Source organism: Anolis carolinensis, chromosome 4 (genome assembly GCF_035594765.1).
Source record: "Anolis carolinensis isolate JA03-04 chromosome 4, rAnoCar3.1.pri, whole genome shotgun sequence".
NCBI lineage: Eukaryota > Metazoa > Chordata > Lepidosauria > Squamata > Dactyloidae > Anolis > Anolis carolinensis.
Window position 1 is genome coordinate 59,018,122 of NC_085844.1, and position 19,879 is coordinate 59,038,000.

General features: G+C 36.4%; 1 protein-coding gene across 4 annotated transcripts in view; it reads right to left on the reverse strand.

Annotated features, from left to right (window-relative positions):
- The window catches only part of myom1 (myomesin 1), an 88,002-nt gene that overhangs the window by 55,032 nt on the left and 13,091 nt on the right, over nt 1-19,879 (reverse strand). For all 4 annotated transcript variants that reach the window (XM_008108701.3, XM_008108700.3, XM_062980471.1 and 1 more), the window contains 6 exons: nt 18,021-18,143; nt 12,881-13,094; nt 10,770-10,927; nt 7,810-7,902; nt 482-570; nt 321-386 (listed from right to left, as the gene is read on the reverse strand). In XM_008108701.3, coding sequence (XP_008106908.2) covers nt 321-386; nt 482-570; nt 7,810-7,902; nt 10,770-10,927; nt 12,881-13,094; nt 18,021-18,143 — 743 coding nt within the window. The remainder of the gene's footprint in view (nt 1-320; nt 387-481; nt 571-7,809; nt 7,903-10,769; nt 10,928-12,880; nt 13,095-18,020; nt 18,144-19,879) is intronic.

Here is a 19,879-nt window from a genome sequence, read left to right on the forward strand (position 1 = left end):
GTACATAAAGATTTGGAAATGACTTTATGCCAATCAGTTAAGTGACTAAAATGAAGAAGCTAAATTCTAAAAGTGGGGTTGGATATTCTTTCTCTGACCAAGAACATTCAAAATGTAATTCTTTAGTGATGGGTCTGCTTCCATCAGTGGATGTACATTTTTGGATCCTAGCCATTAGATTTGCAGAAGTTTCCTGCTTCCACTGTCTGTTGCTCAGGCACCTAAAATACGAGTAGACATTTGAAAGCCAGATGCCATTAAATTATTTTCCCGGGCAATTTGCTATGGCACATATATTATCTGATGAGTTATCAACTTACAGCTCAAAGGAAGTGTGACAGCTCCGGCATGAAAAAAGCTTTCGTCAAACTCTCCTTTCTTGTATCCTAGGGGAGAAAGGGTCAAGAAGTCTTTGTAAGTGATCTTTTGGTTTTAAGAAACAATTTATAGCATCTGAAGAATGTATTTTTGACAAACATACTCTTGACCACCAAAGAAGCATAGGCCGACAGCTCTCCTTTGACATTCATAGCAGAAGCACGATATTGAGCAGTATCTTCAAAATCACATCTGAAAAGAATTGAGAAGCAAGAATCACATCAGTGTCACCCAAAGAATGATAGCTTATACATTTAAAAACAATATTCCACCACAAAATTGCTAACAAAATATTGTTCAAAGTTCATCATGTTTCCTATCTTAAAATATGTTTTGTTCAAATAAATGAGACATTAGTATTATAAATGGCTGTCAGTAGTTCAATTACTTATAGTATAACTTAAGAGTGATGGAAATTAGTAGGCACATGATGGATATTTTTATAGTAGATGTGATATAGAACAGAAAATGCCGTTTAAAATGACTTTTATCAATTGTCCAGTTAAATAACATGGATACATTTTTATTAACGTTGTATTCATTGTTCTGATTTTTTATTTATGATTAAATACTCATCAGCAACCAAAACGGGTCTTCACTTTCACAGGCTATTTCAGTGGATTTTCACTCCCCGCCTTCCAATATTTCAAGAGCATTATTACACCAATACATGCAAGTAAACACCTCACATTTCACATTCTGTCTTTCTCACCCACTCAACAAAAACACAGATTATGGCCCTCAACTAGAGAAAAGTTGTACTTACTCTGCTGAACTCAAATTTTGCACATCGAAAAGAATTTAAAAATTCTATTTAGTAGAGACAAGTTATAAGCTAACATTTTTCACAATATGGGAGGGTAGCAGGAATCATGTCATAGGAATACAGCACAGTCGTTAGAGCTGGTAAAGGGGGAAAGTGCTGGACCGTTATTGAAGGGTTCAACAGAAGGAGGAATGAGAAAAGCAGCTGTTAAGAGGATTTGTCTTAGTTCTTTCAGCCTTACCTCAGGTTCTTAAAACTTCATCTTTGGAACAAATCTCTCCACTAAAGCAGTTTCTTGAGTGGAACTGTTTTTCTTCATGGAACAATTTGATTTGGTTTATAGGACAGGGTTGTCTTTTGCCAATGAAGACATTGCACAATAGGCTGCATTGCACTAGGGTCTTATGTCTTATATACTAATATCTTAATAATATACTGCTTATTTTAGGAACTTAACTCTTCTTAGCTCTGTTTGGTGAGAAGTCAGCACATTGTTAGAGACCACTGAAGACAATTTGTTTTTCAATAGAGCAAATTACATAGGGAATAAATTTTACTGGGGAAAAATCAATGACAGATAATCACTTTCTTTCACTGTATGGATACAATATAAAAATAAACAACAGCTTGGCTCTCAAATCAACCATTTGAGTGAGGGCAGAAATCACTACCAACTGTGCATGGCAGAGCTGTCACCAGACCCCATTGCCTCCAATTGTGACAAACAGTATGCCATTCAGGTAGAGTCTCCTGACATTAAAAGTATTTTATTTGATTGTGAAAGGAGACAGAAAGAGGTAAGGAAAAGCCCCAAACACAGCTAAGAGCACATTAGAGCTGAAACCAACACTTGTGGAGAGTCTTGTAAGAATAGAGGGATAGAGCCACATGCTCAATGAAACCTTAAAACACAACTTTCTACACAAAACTTTCTGGAAAACCTGAATTTCTGTAGTTAAAAATCAAGTGGATAATAAATTTCAGTGTGAGTCCAGGAGCACACAACTACCTTATGTTGAAAGACCCAATGCATCAGAAGACTTTGATGAAATAACTCATTTCATCTACCGAGTTTAAATGACATCTGGCAGAAGAGCAATGCTGGTCTGAAAGACCTATTTAACCTCATTATTAGTGGCTATTAAGTGATCAACAAACTAATCAGTGTCAGAAGAAAATATTATTTTCAAATGCTACTATCAGAGTTGTATTTGGACCCACCATGAAAACATGAATGGAAAAAGCAATTATAACTGTTTTGATAATAACTTCTTTGCTAATATTATTGTAGAAGTGCTTGGACTTGGTGTTTATCCTGAATATAAGCTCTGAATATATCAGCAGATATTATATGAGAATATGCTTAATTGAGATTTTAGACTCAAAGAAATTGTTTAGAAGCCAGACAGTCAAATTATTCCTAGAAAAACTCACAATCTAGAAATAAACATTTTGGATGGAAACAATCCTTTCCCCAGCCTGGTACCTTCCAGATGTCTTGCTTTTATATTACCATAACCTCCATCTATATTAGCCACTGAGATTATCAGAGTTCTTGTATAAAACATCTCTGGAAAGCAGTGGGTTGGGGAAATCTGTTGCAAATGGTATTAGAAATAAAGTTCTAATTCTTAAAATGTCTCTAACCACACTACTTATGCAAGTGTTGTTCAAGAATCCATTAACATAAACCACTAGCAACTACTATTGATTGTGGTTTCGCCACTCCTGTCACTTTTCTTTCTATACTTATTTTTAAACATGTCATTACAATATTACATCAAAGATGGGGAAAGAAACAGAGAAGGCATTAGAAAAGGATGGCACTGTGCTCAATCTCATGTCCCAAAATATATTATTCTTTGTGTAAGTGGTTAAAAGTTTCTGAATATATCTTAAGAAGTCCTCAACTGATTGGGCAAAACATCACTATTTAGGAATGCAATCAGGCATAGTACTGAAATTCATGTAGAAGAGCAGTACTAGTGCAAGGGCCCTTTTTGCTATTAACTGTCATGGACTGCATTTTAACACAATATGTAGGAAAATTGATTATTCTGCAGGCAATGTGGGAGAATACAACCCAGCTGCTTTCACCTTCTCCATTCTGTGAAGAAAATTGTGATAACTCAAAAAGCAAAAGAAATTATCATTAAACTTGTTTAAAACGTCAAGAATTAAACCATTATATATTCACATTCAAATCACACTTTGTATATTGAAACAACCATGGATTTGTTTTCAAAAATTATAAGAAGGGCTTTGTAAAGAAAATTCTTTCTCAATAATAAAAACTGCCTCATCAAGCAGTTAAGCAATAAATCAAATAGTTCCCATCATCAAAATGAGTTCAAGAATGAGCAGATCTGAAGACAAGTTTTACATGTTTTATTTAATTCAATGATAGCAAGCTGCAAGCTTTTTGTCTGTTCTGCTTACTACATGTTACATAAAAACATTTTTTTAAGTTTTAATTGAGGCCAAGGAGAAACTATGAGTCATCATGCATATATGCAAATATTCAGTTGCTAATATATGATAAGGGCCTTTCCTCAGACTGGGGACACTTCATATTCATGACAACCTAAGTGTATGATTTTATTATTTGGAAAATACAATTATTCCTTTGTTTGACGTATTCTATGTAGTTGTGCATATAATCTATTACACCACTGGTTGTGATCAGCTTGTTCCTCCAGTGCCAGTGCTAATTTAAAAAAACATTTTAAAAGTCTAAAATGTTTAATTTTCTTTTCTTTTCCAATGGCTTTATCATTTACGGCCCACAACTTTTTGAAACAACAAAAATACAACCACAAAGCATTTTTCCTTAAGTAGCTAGGAGCTACAGTTACAGAAAACAGGATATCTTTTTTTGGTGTTTCTTATCTCCTACTCGCTTTTACTTTCATTTTTCCTAAAGGCTAATGTACTTCTTATCAGCACCTGCATATATCTGATGTATGATTCTCCTAAGGTGTACTGCTTCACTACAGCCATACCATTCAATATTAGAAGTAAGAATCTGTCTGTTCTACAGGAAGTCTATTAAACTCACCCATTTCTAAAAAATCTTTACCCTATCTATTAAAAACAACAACAGAAAAAAAGTCAAAGGTATGTCCAACTGAGTATGAAGGGCTAGAAATAACTGGGGTAAATTCAAAGTTGCCATGGTCTCTTGGGACCCTAACACATGCCCCCCATGCCCTTTTACCAGCAAGTGTAGCAAAACAGCAGGCATGCAGGGTGACTCCATCATACGGGGGAAGTGTCGCCTGGCTGGGGCAAAAGTATGCTGGCTCCATTGGAGCTAGCATAACATGGGAACCTTCCCCATGTTGACGAGGAAGCGTCCTAGGACGTTTCCATACCGGTTGGGGTGGGGCCTCCACTGGGATTTGAGGAACGTCATGTGATGGGATACATGCCCATCCATCCCTCAACTGGGTGGCAATTGCCCTACGGCACTTAAATTGGTTAGTACGATGAGGTGCCTGAGCCATTCAGAACAAGAACTCCTCAACAAGAACAATCAACTTCAAAACAACCAGCTACTGCATTCCAACATCACTGTGGCCAGAATATGTTGTAAGGCTGCTGGATAGTGAGACAGAATACCAAGAGATTCCCTGTCCAGCCATAGCACACAGTTTCAGAAATACACATTCAAAGTCTGGCGAAGACAGAAAGAAACATCTCATTAGGAAGATGGTATGTGGAAGACCATGATTATTCATCTCACCATTCCCCAGCTCAAACTTCCTGCTGCACAGAAAAGCCTGACACAAGTGAGCTAATGATCCCTTCATATAGGCAAGTCCCCAGGCTCTATGATTACATGTGATATTGTCATGTTCATCCCTAATCTAATCCTGGGTGATATATCTTTTCCTATTCCTCAGCAAAAATTTCAAACCCTCAGGACTATCACACAAGTTATTGAGCTATCACAGCAGGTTAAGTTTGCCCATCAGATCTCCCATCCCATTTACTTCTGTGCTCAATCTATCAATTGCCTACTTGGCTCTCAAAGACTTTTCTCCTTCCACTATCAGAACCAGACAGTTTTATAGCTGTAGTGGTCATGAAAAGAAAGTTTTATTACATTGGAGTTGTAGGACCAACACTGTGTCTTTGTAAATTGGCTGTCAACTTATGAAGAACCAATAAAAAGAGGAGGAAGAGGAGAGGGCATGAGAAATTAAAACATCTTTCAAACTTTCATACCACCAAACCATGATTTGGCATGACATGTCAATCAAGTCATTTTGAATGTGTATGCTTTACCTAACTTTTGTATTCTGCATTAAGGTTCTTAGAATGCAGTATAATTTCACATAGGGTTAGAGGTATCATACGCTATCATTATTTTGTGTTGCTCATGACAGTTGTAAATGTCATGAATTGTATCAATACTTAACTGCAGAAATTTAAAAGGCTTACACTTTTTCTACATCAATTACAACTCATTTTAGATGTTCTTGTATTGGTAATAGATGGACAAAAGGAGGGAAAAGAGAATAAGATCTTAGAAATGCAGGAAAATACTTACATAGTGATAAACAATACAGTACATACAAAACAGATGCTTGCTCTACTTTTAGCATTAGTTTAACAGAGTTATCAGGCTCTACATCTGAAAGTGGTTTTCAACAAACGTATACAAAAATGTGAAGTTAAGGAATTCAGAAATATGATTAGTAAACAGAATATATTTTCAGATGTAAAGGGGTTTTTCAAACTATGTTCTTAGATGTAAAAGGGATACTCAAATCACAACACACTCTAAAGTAAAATATTAAACTGGAACACGAGGAAGGGGAAACATTTTAGATAACATTTTGTATTTTCTGCCAAGTGTCCACAGACGAGAACCAGAAATTAAAAGTTACCTTTCTCCTTTTGTTGTTGGCATGGCTAGTTTTCTGTCAAGCTTGACAGAAAAGGTGATGTAATTGTTTCTTTTAATTCGTGATCAAATCCATGAAGTAACCCTGTAGTATTCTTACTTTGACCAAGTAAGGCTATCCAATGTATCTTATGCATAAATACAGATGACCATCAAATTTTGACTTATTTCTGAATAAATTAAGTTCTAAATTGCTGGGTACCTTGGCTCTTCCTAATATTCTGGATTACAACTCCCATGGCCAAGCTATTGGCCGTTTATGGAAAATTAAGTCCAAAATATGTGAAAAATTAAAGTTTAGCAATCTTACACAATGTAAAATATTCTAGCTCCTAATTCCTATATAGTAATTTTCATTAGGTTTTTGGCACAGCACCAACTCCTTTGTGGAAGTATTATCAGAAGAACATGTGAATACTCTGTTTTTGATCATATCACACAATAATCATATTATGCCACTATAACTAAGAGAAAGACCATTTTGTTGCTCATGACAAATTATTATTGTCCCAGTAGATTAAAACAGAACTGAATCCAGATCTTCCTCCCACATTTTCCACGGTTACATCCCATAAACATATACACGTTTTGTTCTTCTAGCAACAGCATCCCAGAATAGGTAGCTTGAGCAGGACCGGCAGTTTTCTTTGTGGCCCCTGCAGTTATAGGAAATCAGAATATGTGAAGATCCCTAGACCAAGAGGATATGTTGCCGAGAATATTATTCACCATATACTGGGCACCTTTCCCAGTAAAAGACGGTGGAATCAGAACATTCTCCTTAAAGTCAATAATATAGAATCGTAAGTGAGCTGGTCCTGAGGAATGTGTGAAATATCTGTCATTCTGGTGGATTTGAAGGCTCAGATTTTAGTAGACCTAGATTCTTATACAACAATTAGAAGACTCGTATAAAAATTACAAGATATTTTAAAACAAATGTAACTACAGCTATGAAGGCGTATAAATGCAAGATTTCAGCAATACTAAAACAAGGGTTTCCTATCCATGACCAAACTCAATTTAGACTACAGGAATAAATACAGTGGAGATTAACCATCATTCTCCGTAAGTCTAAAATTCTGTTATTTTTAAAATACAAGGGAACACATGGTTCAATGTTATATAGACAACCATGCCATATAATTAATTTTAATTATAGTAAAAATGGACAGAGCACAGTAAATCTAGCTCTAGGGGACACTCATTAATTGAAGCTTCAATATAAATGTAACTTGTGCAAACTGACTTAAATTCTAGACAGATTTTTAAAAAATCTCAATATGGTTTCTCCTAAAGCAGATTCATCTATTTGGCATAAATAGCTTTACAGCACCACTGTTATAGAAACAACAACACATATATAATGGATATAGCTATATACAGTAGTCCCTCCATATTTGTGCCGGGTAAGAGGACTGGGTAATTGTAAAAGTGGGGAAAATGTTAATATGATTAAAAATCACAAATGCTTTTAACCTAAAAATAAACCACTTCTGTTAGCATTTCTAGCATGAGTCTATAGTCAGGTCTGTTGGAGTTGGAGGACCGAGAAATGCCTAGAGAGAACACATTTTTTTTCCCGATCACATACAGGACAGCAGCAGAAGTGGAGGCAAATACAATAATCAGCAAATAATCAAAACCACAAATATTTAACCCACAAATATTTAACCCACAAATGTGGAGGAACAACTGTAATTCTAAATAGTTAAACAGTAAACATTACTTAATCTAACTGCTATCCTCTTACTTGTTAATTTCCAAAGAGTGCATCCCATAACGACCTTCAATTACATACTTTCCAGGATTAACATGGACATTGATGGGAACATTATTTTTGTACCTATGAAAGAAAGCAAATGTATAAACATGAAGAAAAATGAATTCACAAATTAATAAATCCCCATAAAATTGAACTGCATTCTTGCAGTATCAGCCCTCAGCTGTTCAACAGAGAATGGAGAGTGAAATGATTAAGTCCCACCACCTGCTTCATACCCTGAACAGCTGACTGGAAGTATTTAAAGCATTAAACTAGGAATACTTGTTTAAAGGAAAATCAGGAAGGGGGAGACTACATACATAGCAGTCATTAACCCATATAAAGAACTATTTAAAGATACACTCAAATCAATAAATGAAGCAATGGGTTCAATCAAGATTTAGTTGTACTTAGATGGGATTTAGGTTAGTCATGATCAACAGTGTTAAGGATCCAAAAAAACTTCCATCAGTAGAACTGGTGGGGAGACGATTTCACTTCTCACACTAGACCCCGTGCTCTCAAAATCAGCTCCAAAGATATGGAGAAAACTGCAGACCAGATTATAATCGGCTGGCATGGATGATTTCAGGATGAGAAGGGGATGGCAAGATAAAATCCTTTGTGTTAGTGCATGAAGGCTGCTGAATGTTAAATTTCAGCCATGAGTTCCATTTATTGTAAAAGAACTGCACAAACAAAGTCAGAATTGATAAGTTTAATGTAACTTTTATTGTTGATATTATCCTCCTGTCAGTTGTGGATGCATTTAATTTAAATTTTCTTCATCTTCAAAATGTTGCTGCTTCTTTTCAGTGTATTATGATCCCCACCCCTTTGGTAATCAAAATGAGAATTAATCTAGGCAGGTTGGAGGTTTGGGTTTTACATGATGGAGCCATCGCCATTTCTGAATCCTTAGATTGTGGTTACCTATGGCACCCTCTTCTAGTTCAGGTGTGTCTGGCCTTTGTCAATTATGTCTTGATAATGCCCAAAATGAACCTGTCTCTGCAATAAACTATCTGGCCCTTTCTGAACTGGAGGTGTTGACTCATATAATCCAGTTCAAAACAGATATGGCAGTGCAGAAGGGGTCTCTGTGGGCCTGCCTTTGCAAACTGGAAAGTCAACTGGATCACCTGAAATTACAACAGTTTGTTTGCCTTCATATCCCATCCCTTACCCTCATCTCACCAAACCCTGGAAAGACAACCAAAAAAATGGCCACAAATGAACGGATGTGATGTCAGTTCTGCAAGAGGTGTTTCGAGGAAAAAATGTGCACTATTTTACTATGTCATTATACATAAAGGGATTTGAAAATTAATGGGGGATCCTGGAACCAAACCTCAGCGGATAGTAAGGGCTCATTGTACTTGTTTCTCATTGTTCTCACTTAACAAATGTATGTGTTAAACTAAACAGGCAACATTAGTTAACTTTAATACTCTCCACTGTTTTTCCTCTTTGTGTTTAGGTTCAAAAGGGGAGGGGTATCTAAATTGAACTCACTGAATCAACAAGAACTTATTAAACTAACACTACATTGAATTTCATTGATTCAGTGGTCTATTCTAGGATTTAGAGCTTTGCATCCAAAAATAAAAAGTTGTATATTTAGGTTGGACCATTTAATTGGATGTCTAAGATGGCCACATCATTTGCTAATCTGGGAGTGAAAGAATCCCACCATAATTATGTGCTAACACTTTATGCATATGCCCATAGTCTCAAATAACCTGGGGATTCCATGTTTTTTTCTTCCAGTGACACATAGTGATGCTAATAAAACAGTGCAGTTTAATCATGGAAATGTTTCACAATATAATACAATTTTTTTTTCAAAAGAGCCTACGAAAGCTTTTACATTTACAGTATTTCTCCTTTATCCATGCTTACATAAATGCTTCCGAACATATGAATGACACTTGCTTAACAAGTGATGAATGAAGGCTGTCAGATCAGGTCCATTGCATTTCATGTCCTAGAGCAAAACACCTGCTTATAGCCCATCCCTCATTCTTCCCAATGGTATCTAAGTGCAAGTAATGTAATTTTATAGGCATTTAGTCAACAATAAAGATCATTGTGTGCAATGATCCCGAGTAAACATGCTTAGGTTAACTATCTAATAGAATCCCAAGGTTCAATTAATAATTATTTTGGATTTTGTGCTACATCTTACCACATTTATGTAGCATTTATGTTTAATTTAATTTAACGTAACATCAATTGTTGAGTTTGGGTTCATGTGGACCAGAACATTGGAATAATGGAAACTATGAACATAACATTTGCTTACTCTGCAAATGAATTGCCTAAAAGGAGTAACATCAGGAAAAAGGGAAAGTTACAGGATTTTCCCATATGTTTCAATGAGAGTACTGAGAGGGTATAACATATATACCTTCCACCACTGAAATGTAGTAGGAAGGCATTTTGTTGCCTTTAAAAAAGTTTTCATATTAATTTTTGTATTATTATTTTAAAGTACTGTATGTATGTGCAAAGGGAGGATGACTGCATGTACCCTGCAGCTCTCATACTTGGAATGTATTGAAAAAAGTCACCCAGTTGTCCTTTGCCCATGAATCCACAAGCCCTTAAAAAAAAAAAACCTCATGATATACATCTAATACATGATATTCAAGCCCTATTCACAATGTGACAATAAAAGCCAGCTGAAGAATATCACGTAAGTAATTGTGCTGAGTTCAAAATGAGAACTAAAACACAAAATTTTGCCAGTGTGATAGAATTTATGTATGAACAAAACTCACTGAGTATTGCCCAAAGATAATGGGCAATATAAACCGATATATTTTTCAGGACAATGATTTGTATATCTCTCACAATAGGTTCAATTGGTTTCATTTTAACTGTAATTAAAAATGCACACACTGAACCAACAATTTAAAAATTTTGAAAAAAAGGAACAGGCCTACCATGTAAGACGAGGTTCTGGCCAGCCAGTCACGGTGCAGTGAAATTTGACATTCTGCTTTTCCCAAATAGTGTGTGAACGAGGCTTGATAATAAAATCAGGAGCATGTAGCAGACTGTCTTCATTCAATTTTCTATGGAAATCCTCTGTTTCTCTTAACTGGAAGGCAAAGATTTCATCTTAAAATTTGTCATCTGGATTTCGTAACAGAAAAGATTGGGGTTTTTTTTGTCTGGGACAATATATAAAGTATATTCATCATGACAAATATATGTGTGATAGTTTTCAAAGATGAGCAGTTAGGCATTACTGCATACTTCTGAATCACAAGTTTGCATTTTTCCCCAAAGAAAATCTAAGAACATTTTGAATTTTATACGCATACAAACAAACAAACAAACGAAAGACTGCTTTTAATCTGGATACACACACACACACACACACACACATATTCCTAAGCAAAAGGAATGGTATTTCAGATCCAGTTTCTTCATTTTATAAATGTTATGGTTTATTTTGAATATACGTAACATACTCTTTTGAAAATAGGAACATGGATGTCCCAAGAGGGAATGTGTGGTTATTACTTTTTCAGGCACTGAAATGCATAATAAAGACTGAAGAGAATTATTTTTTAAAAGTCAAGAAGTATTGTTCAATGTGTTGTTGAAGGCTTTCGTGGCCGGAATCACTGGGTTGCTGTGAGTTTTCCAGAACATATGGCCATGTTCCAAAAGCATTCCTTCTGCTTAGGAATCTGAATGTATATATGTTTGTTTGTATGTATGTTCCAGGAGCATTCTGGAACATGGCCATACAGCCTGGAAAACACAGAGCAACCCAGGCAAAAAGTACTCCTAAGTGCCAACATTGCAGAGACTGCTCTCCATTGAATGGTTACATCCCACAAAGTTAATATGGAAAGTAATTTTGCAATCCAGGTGATCCTCCTGTTTACCAATCCTACACATTACCATGGCAATATGGGCACATGACTACATGGATGCAAAAGTTTGGGCAGACAGTGGCATCACAATGGATTTATATCTATTTAGCTACGATCAAAAGGGCACATCAGAATGTCTGGACTCATTTCATGTCACATAAAAAGACAGCATTTAAAACAGGGTGGAGGAGAATTCCATCCCATACATCTTTAGATTATACAAAACTACCCTACTGAAAAAAGACTTAATTTGAAATTAAACTACACTATATTTTTCTCCCACTTCAGCCACTGGAAAAATATTAAATTAGCCTTGAGCTTGGACATAATTATGACAAAGAATGACAGTGATATAGCCATTCATCGGATTAAGTCTGTTCTAGTGCATAGAAAGTGTTACTTCACAACAATGTGTTATTTTAAAAATGTCACAGGACTTTTATGACTACAAATATAGCCAGTGTTTACAAAATGACAGATGGTAAAGAGGAGAACAGTATTTATAATCAGTTTTAATATGAATGCTTGTATGATAAATAGTAAGACTTTAAGTTTCCTTGGAGCCCCATAAATCCATTAAATTGCAGTATTTTCTAGAGAAAGCATTTTGTTATGTATTTAAGGAACTTTGGGCTTTATCCAGTCAAACATAAGCATTTTTATGTCCTACTGATCTCAATAAGCAAGAGAAGAATATTTTTGCTGCCACTGAAATCACAAAAGTGTTCTTAAACAGGGAAATGCCATTTCCTACTACAATAGTCTCGCTTATCCAACATAAATGGCTGGCAGAACGTTGGATAAGTGAAAATGTTGGATAATAAGGAGGGATTAAGGAAAAGCCTATTAAACATCAAATTATGTTATGATTGTACAAATTAAGCACCAAAACATCATGTTTTACAATAAGTCGACAGAAAAAGCAGTTCAATATACGGTAACGTTATGTAGTAATTACTGTATTTACAAATTTAGTACTAAAACATAGCAATGTATTGAAAACATTGACTACAAGAACATTAACTACTGCATTGGATAAATACAGAACGCTGGATAAGTGAAGGTTGGATAAGCAAGACTCACTGTACTGGCATTTTGGTATTGCCCCTCTCCTTCCAAAACAGAGGCACAATAAATTAATAACATAGATAAATGCCATTTAGTACCGTTTTCTTTAGAGACATTCGCTCAGCTGTCTCTCGGATTGCTACTTTTCTTGACTTCTTCTCATACGTTTCTTCTTCTAAAGAAGATGACTTTTCCTTGTGGATTGAAGTGATTCCTTCTCCAGTGGCCAAAAGATTCCTTCTAGCAACATATGCAGCACTTTCCTTAATCCTTTCTTCTTCAGTGTCTGTGATCCCACTAACATAGGTTTGTCTGAAACCATAAGAATTTTTTAAAATTGATCACACATTGGAAAAACATGGTTGTAACGATTTTATTATAATTTCTGAATGTGGGGCTTATATTTATTTTTTTCAACTTGAAAGTTACAACTGCATTTGAAGACAGCAATCACTGAGGGAAAAAATTCACATGCACAGGTTTGGGTTTAAAATTCACTCTTAAATTAGTCACATATTACTGGCTTGAGTAGAGTCTTGGGTTTCAAGTCCAAGGAAGACTGTCTTTCAGCAAAGAAAAAACGTGTGAGAATACCATCACTGATCTGGATACTTCTCATCATAAAAAGACATTATTTCACTTTATTTATGGAAATTTGAGACTAATAAGGCCCAGCCTCCATTCTAAAATGCCATGCATTTTGACAAATGGAACAGTAAATCATATTTTAGGTGTGAATTACATAGCTTCTGTTTCTCTAATGACTTGAGCTTACATTACAAAAGTGATAACAAGCTCAAACTAGCTAAGGCATTTTGGGCTAGTAGGCCTGCTGGTTATTTCAGAATATAGGGTTTGTCACATATTCTATTTTGATGCCTATGTATTTGATCACCTTTCTTACTTTTTAATATAAATCAAGTTTATTTATCTATTGGACCATTACTCCCAATGTAAACCACATGTAATATATTGGTTGGACCTCTATCTCAATTTGGCTAAAACTCTCTACTCATGTAATCACTATGCAAAAGATGTGATTTTGTATTCATTCTGCATCCAATTCTGTATCTCATATAGATTCAGAAATCATACCCATAACAATTTATTTAGCATTAGAATAATGCACAAATATTTATAATCATTATCTCCAAAATATTTTGCTTTTTTCGTGTCAGGAGCGACTTGAGAAACTGCAAGTCACTTCTGGTGTGAGAGAATTGGCCATCTGCAAGAACGTTGCCCAGGGAATGCCCGGATTTTTTTTGTTTTGATATTTTCCCATCCTTGTGGGAGGCTTCTCTCATGTCCCCACATGGAGATGGAGCTGACAGAGGGAGCCCATCCGCACTCTCCCCGGATTCGAACTGGCAACCTTCAGATCAGCAACCCAACCTTCAGATCAGCAGTCCTGCTGACACAAGGGTCTAACCCATTGCTCCACCAGGGGCTCCTAATATTTTCCTGATATTCTTTGTTTTATTGGAGAAAACATAAGTTTAACACTACAGTGCTTAATTCAATTGGGGCTTATTCCCAAGCAAAGATATAGTTAGGACTGAAACATAAAAGAAGATGATTTAGCTGAGATAATTCCATCAGCTCACTCCTAATTTAGATTTAGAACTCCTATCATACAGGTCAGAGCCCTACTCTGTCTGATGGCTTGCAGATAAAACAGCAAGCAAGAAATATTTCAGCTCTTAGGTAGTCTTTTGATTTTTTTAAATGCCGTGCATTGCTTTTCTTTGGTAACTTGGCTGTCAACAGAAAGACGAAAGCCAACTGTGCAGAAATAATTTAGAGATGACTTATAAGTTGCACACTGAACGTATGTCTGGACTATTATTTTTCAGAGAATAGCCATTCTCACACAAAAGATAGATATTTTGACAACATGCTACAGAAACATATGACAATGAATCAAATATACTTGTCAGCTCTCTAAGAAACACTGACAGAGAGTATTCATTACAGCAGTCTCTTCTCAAAGGACGAGGAGGACTTGTTTTTGCCTCTTCAACCAACCATCAACACATGGATGCCAAAACAACAAGAGCATTAGAGTTTAAAGAACATTCACATTCATATTTGACAAGAAGGATATGTGTGCATCAGTTGTTTCAACACTCTATTTGTCCAACCAAAAGGATATCAACGTTTTTTATCATTCCTCATTATGTGCTGGATACCCCTTATTTGGAGCCCCCGATGGCATAGTGGATTAAAGCCTTGTGACTTGAAGGTTGGGTTGCTGATCTGAAAGCTGTTAGGTTCGAATCCCACCCGGGGAGAGCGCGGATGAGCTCCCTCTATCAGCTCCAGCTCCATGTGGGGACATGTGAGAAGCCTCCCACAAGGATGATAAAAACATCAAAACATCCGGGCGTCCCCTGGGCAACGTCCTTGTAGACGGCCAATTCTCTCACACCAGAAGCGACTTCCAGTTTCTCAAGTCACTCTTGACACGAAAAAAAAACCAAGCCTTATTTGAAATGCTTTGGACAAGAAGTGTTGGGGATTTGGGTTTTTTTTTTCCAGATTTTGGAGTGCTTGTATTTGCATTTACATGCATAATAAGATATCTTGGAGATGGAGACTCAAGTCTAAAAACAAAATTCATTTATGTTTCATATAAATATTATACATACATCCCGAAGGTCGTTTTAGACAATAATTTTGTAATGATTTTGTTCATGAAACAAAATCTGTGTACAATGAACCATTAGAAAACCAAGATGTCACTATTCATTTGGGAATGTTTGGGATTTCAGAATTTCGGATAAGAGGTGCTCAGCAGGTATATGGAAAACGACAATCTTACAGTTTCAGCTTTAAATGTGTATGGGGATGAATTTTTTATTTAAAAAGTTTTAAAAGCATATTTATTGGTCGTGTTGTAAATCTAAATCAGGGGTGGTAATCACAGATGGGCAGTGGACCCATGGAGAGCAGTGTAGACTTCTGGATCTCCACTGCCCCTAGGTTTTGACTGAACGCTCATCATGTTTTTCAGCTGAAAAAAGAGACTCAGAACAATGGAATACTTTAAAATACTGCTTTGGTAGGTCCCCCACATCAAAACAGCAAGGGTAAAGCTTACACATATGGGACAAAATGATTGATGCATCTTATCCATAAACTGGTCTCAAGAAACATGAGGAGCTTAAACACTGGACTCTTCTCAACTCAAAGATTACTGTAGCATCAGGTACTACTGCTTAGCAAAATGCTTTTCTTCTCAACGTGCCAAGTAAAATTATAACAAATAGTAACTGAGGGTTCTACATCTGATCTCCGACAATTCATTCTGTGCCGTCGCGCCTGGGGCTGTAAACTCTTAGTGAAAGAGGCATGGGCGTGACATCTTTCCCCAGGGGATTGCTTCTTGCCCTCCTTTAGGGAAACTGGAACTCCCAAGGACCAAAACACTGTAGTTAACTCAAAAACTGGGTTTATTGTTCACAAAGGGGGTAAAAGAAAATATACATTACAGTCTTTGATTGTTTAAGTCCGTGGAGCTTGTCCAGATCCCTCTTTCTCTGGCTGTGAATGCCGGAGCAAACTCAGTCTCAGTCCAATGACCTATATCTGAAGACAAGAGTCTTCCTCTGTTGCCAAAGGACTGATGTGAAGGCGCTTGAGACTCCTCAACGTTGTTCAGGTTGGCCCTGAACATGAAGTGTGAGTCCCAAGGGTAAGAACCTCAGAATTGGTGCTGAGAGGTAACTTTTGAAGGGCTTTTAGTGCCAAGTCTCTCTCTCACGTCCATCCGATAGAGAGCTTGCTGGTGGAATGAAAAGGAGGAAACACAGTCCTACTCCAGGAAGAGGTGGAGCCAAACAGTTTTGCTGAGTGAGCAATATAACAGGTACAAACAACATTGATTGACAGATATAAATAACCAATCCAACTACATTTACAGGGTAAGGGCAAAATCAGGCATGATACAACAATTCAAATCTTGCAACTTATAGTTCAACATATAGATGGCGCCACTCGCGCCATCACACATTCCAATAGGTTTCTCACAACCTGGAGCAATTCCACTGGGCGACTCATTTATTTTAACTTTTGTTGTACTGTGGGTTGTTGTATGCTGTATGTATATGTGTTCAATGTGTTTGTCAAGTGTTTTGATACGGCCAATGGGCTAATCAATAAAACGTAAAATTTAACAAAATCAGCATGAACTGATTCTCAGAATATTCTCAATTAATATCCCCCAGGTGTATTTTTGGAAGCAGAACAAAATATTTAAAATACTTTGAGGGAACTATTTGTACACTGACCTTCCCAGAAGTTTTAGCTACCAGTCCCAATGGAAATATCTCTTTCCAAGCAACGTCATTGCTGTTCAAGTATCGTATTAACTCAAGCTTTATTGTGACTTTAGCATGTAGGCAAACCAATAGATGGATTCTACCAGAGCACAAGACTATTTTCAATTTCAGATATACAAGCCTCAGCTTTCTAGCATTCCAACAGACATTCCTGAAGATTCTTGCAATAACAGAAGTCCACACACACACACAAATTTGGAAAATATACATTTGACCATGATATATCCAGGTGCTAACTGCAGATGGACAACATCAAAGCTCATACTCATCCATGCTATGCTTCTTCATATTTAAACTAGAATTCATTTGGAAAAGCTTTGGCATTCTTTCAGACAGAAGATTTTCCTGAGACACACAATTAGCCAGCATATAATATGCTAACTCCCTTCTATATCAGAGCAAACCTCCAGGGAACATCGAATCATAGGAACTGGAAGAGACCACATGGACCATCAAGTCCAACCTCTTGCCATGCAGGAAAAGCACAAAGAACCCTTTTTGTCGAGTGCTTAACACATCAAAAGAAACAATGTACAGATAATCAAATGTTGTAAACATCTAAAGAGCAATATCATCTATGCATCATTTTATATCTTTCCATTGTTTTACTACTAGTCACATGGATTCCCATCCTATTCAGATTTACTGAAAAGTTAAATTTACTGTGGATAGTTGTATTTATTTTTGAATAAGCATACACAAGACCACATTGCTGGTAGCACACACACACTTCTTCTGTTTCCATGCAATATAAAAACTGATACAAGGAACTTTGCTTTGTTGTAAATTTGACCAATAAAGCCATTGTAAGTTATAGGGACACACTGTCATCTTTTATATTTTATCTCCTCCTAGTCTTCTCAGAACAACACAAAATTGGAAAAAACAAACATACCTTCCTGAGAAGATAGGTACTATATAGTCCACAGCTGTGTTTTCTTTGTCCTCAGACAGCAAACTTTGCTTAGCTCTCTTTGCTTTGGGACTCAGCTTTAGCGAATGGCCTTCTATCATTTTTCTGGAAGAGAAAGGCCATATCAAAAGAAGCACCATAATTATCATTAATTTATATTCTGCTTTTTTATCAGTATACTGGCATTTAAGGTTGCTTACAGAATATTAGAAAATAACAGAGCAAAAATATATTCAAGTTATTTTGAAAACAACTAAACTACAGTATAGACTTAAAATCTTACAGCACAGATATAGTATGGTCTTTAAATTCTCTACCCATATGTTGTAACCATCATCACAAATGATATGCTCATTGCATTTGTATTCTGCATGACTGGATCCACAAAGCCAGTCAAGGAAATTCTGAACAAAATGTACAAACCAAAATTCCAATCCACCTATTTTTTCCAGTTTAGTGGCAAATTGAAGAGTGTGCCAGAGTGAGCAAATTGCTCAGGCAGCAAAGGAAGCCCCTTGGTTGTTCCCTTTGAATCGCTTGGCCATTCCTCAGGGCCTAATTCAGGGCTGTTGGCTACCTTCCAGGTTGAGTGGATTTGGTAATCCACCTTTTGAATCTGTCCACATGGGTGGCTGCGAAAATGACACCTTTGCTTTCCGATAGTTCAATGTGCACAATATTTGCTTAATGCACAAAATTATTTAAAATACTGTGTATAAAATTACCTCCAAGGTATGTCTAGAAGGTGCATTTAAAATATAAATGAATTTTGTCTTTAGACTTGGGTCCCATCTCCAAGATATTTCATTTTGTATGTACTGTATATGTAAATACCTTTATTCCAAAAGCCCCAAGATGATGGTGATGATCCTACCTTTCTACCTGTGGGGACTCAAGGCAGCTAACAATGATCTCTCTTGCTCCCAAGCATATCAGATAAGGAAAACTCAACCTGTATTACCAGCAGAGGGAACAGGATTAAGCAGAACCTCCTGTGTCAGTCTCTAAATCTGGGAAGCGTACCTGTCAATGAGATGCAGACTGTGATAGACTGGGAGAACACATACATAATTTGGCATAAATCTGCAGAAAGGTCATAAGGTTGTTCTCCTTGAAACCAGAGAGCAAAGAAAGGGTGATAAGTCTTACTCTGGAGAGCTCCTGTTCCACATACCTAATTGCAACATATATTTCTAGCACCAGCTAAAGGGTAAAGATTTGGAATCTCCTCTTGAAACTCCAGAAACACTCTGCCTATGGATTTCTGCTAACTCTGAGGATACAATGTGATGTGAGAAAAGTGTTTCTTAAAACTTTCAGAAGTGTAGCTACATCTGCCTGTTGCAGAAAACAAACAAACAAACAAACAAAAAAGAGGATTGCGATATCTTACATTTATTATAGCACTAGCAGAAAGAGGTATTCTCAAGAGTTACCCTGTTTCCCTGAAAATAAGACATCCCCAAAAAATAAGACCTAGTAGAGGTTTTGCTGAATTGCTAAATATAAGGCCTCCCCCGAAAGTAAGACCTAGCAAAGTTTTTGTTTGGAAGCATGCAGGATCGGTAAATGTACATACAGTAGAGTCTCACTTATCCAACATAAATGGGCCGGCAGAACGCTGGATAAGCGAATAAGTTGGATAATAAGGAGAGATTAAGAAAAAGCCTATTAAACATCAAATTAGGTTATGATTTTACAAATTAAGCACCAAAACATCATGTTATACAACAAATTTGACAGAAAAAGTAGTTCAATAACCAGTAATGTTATGTTGTAATTACTGTATTTACAAAATTAGCACCAAAATATCACATTATATTGAAAACATTAACTACAAA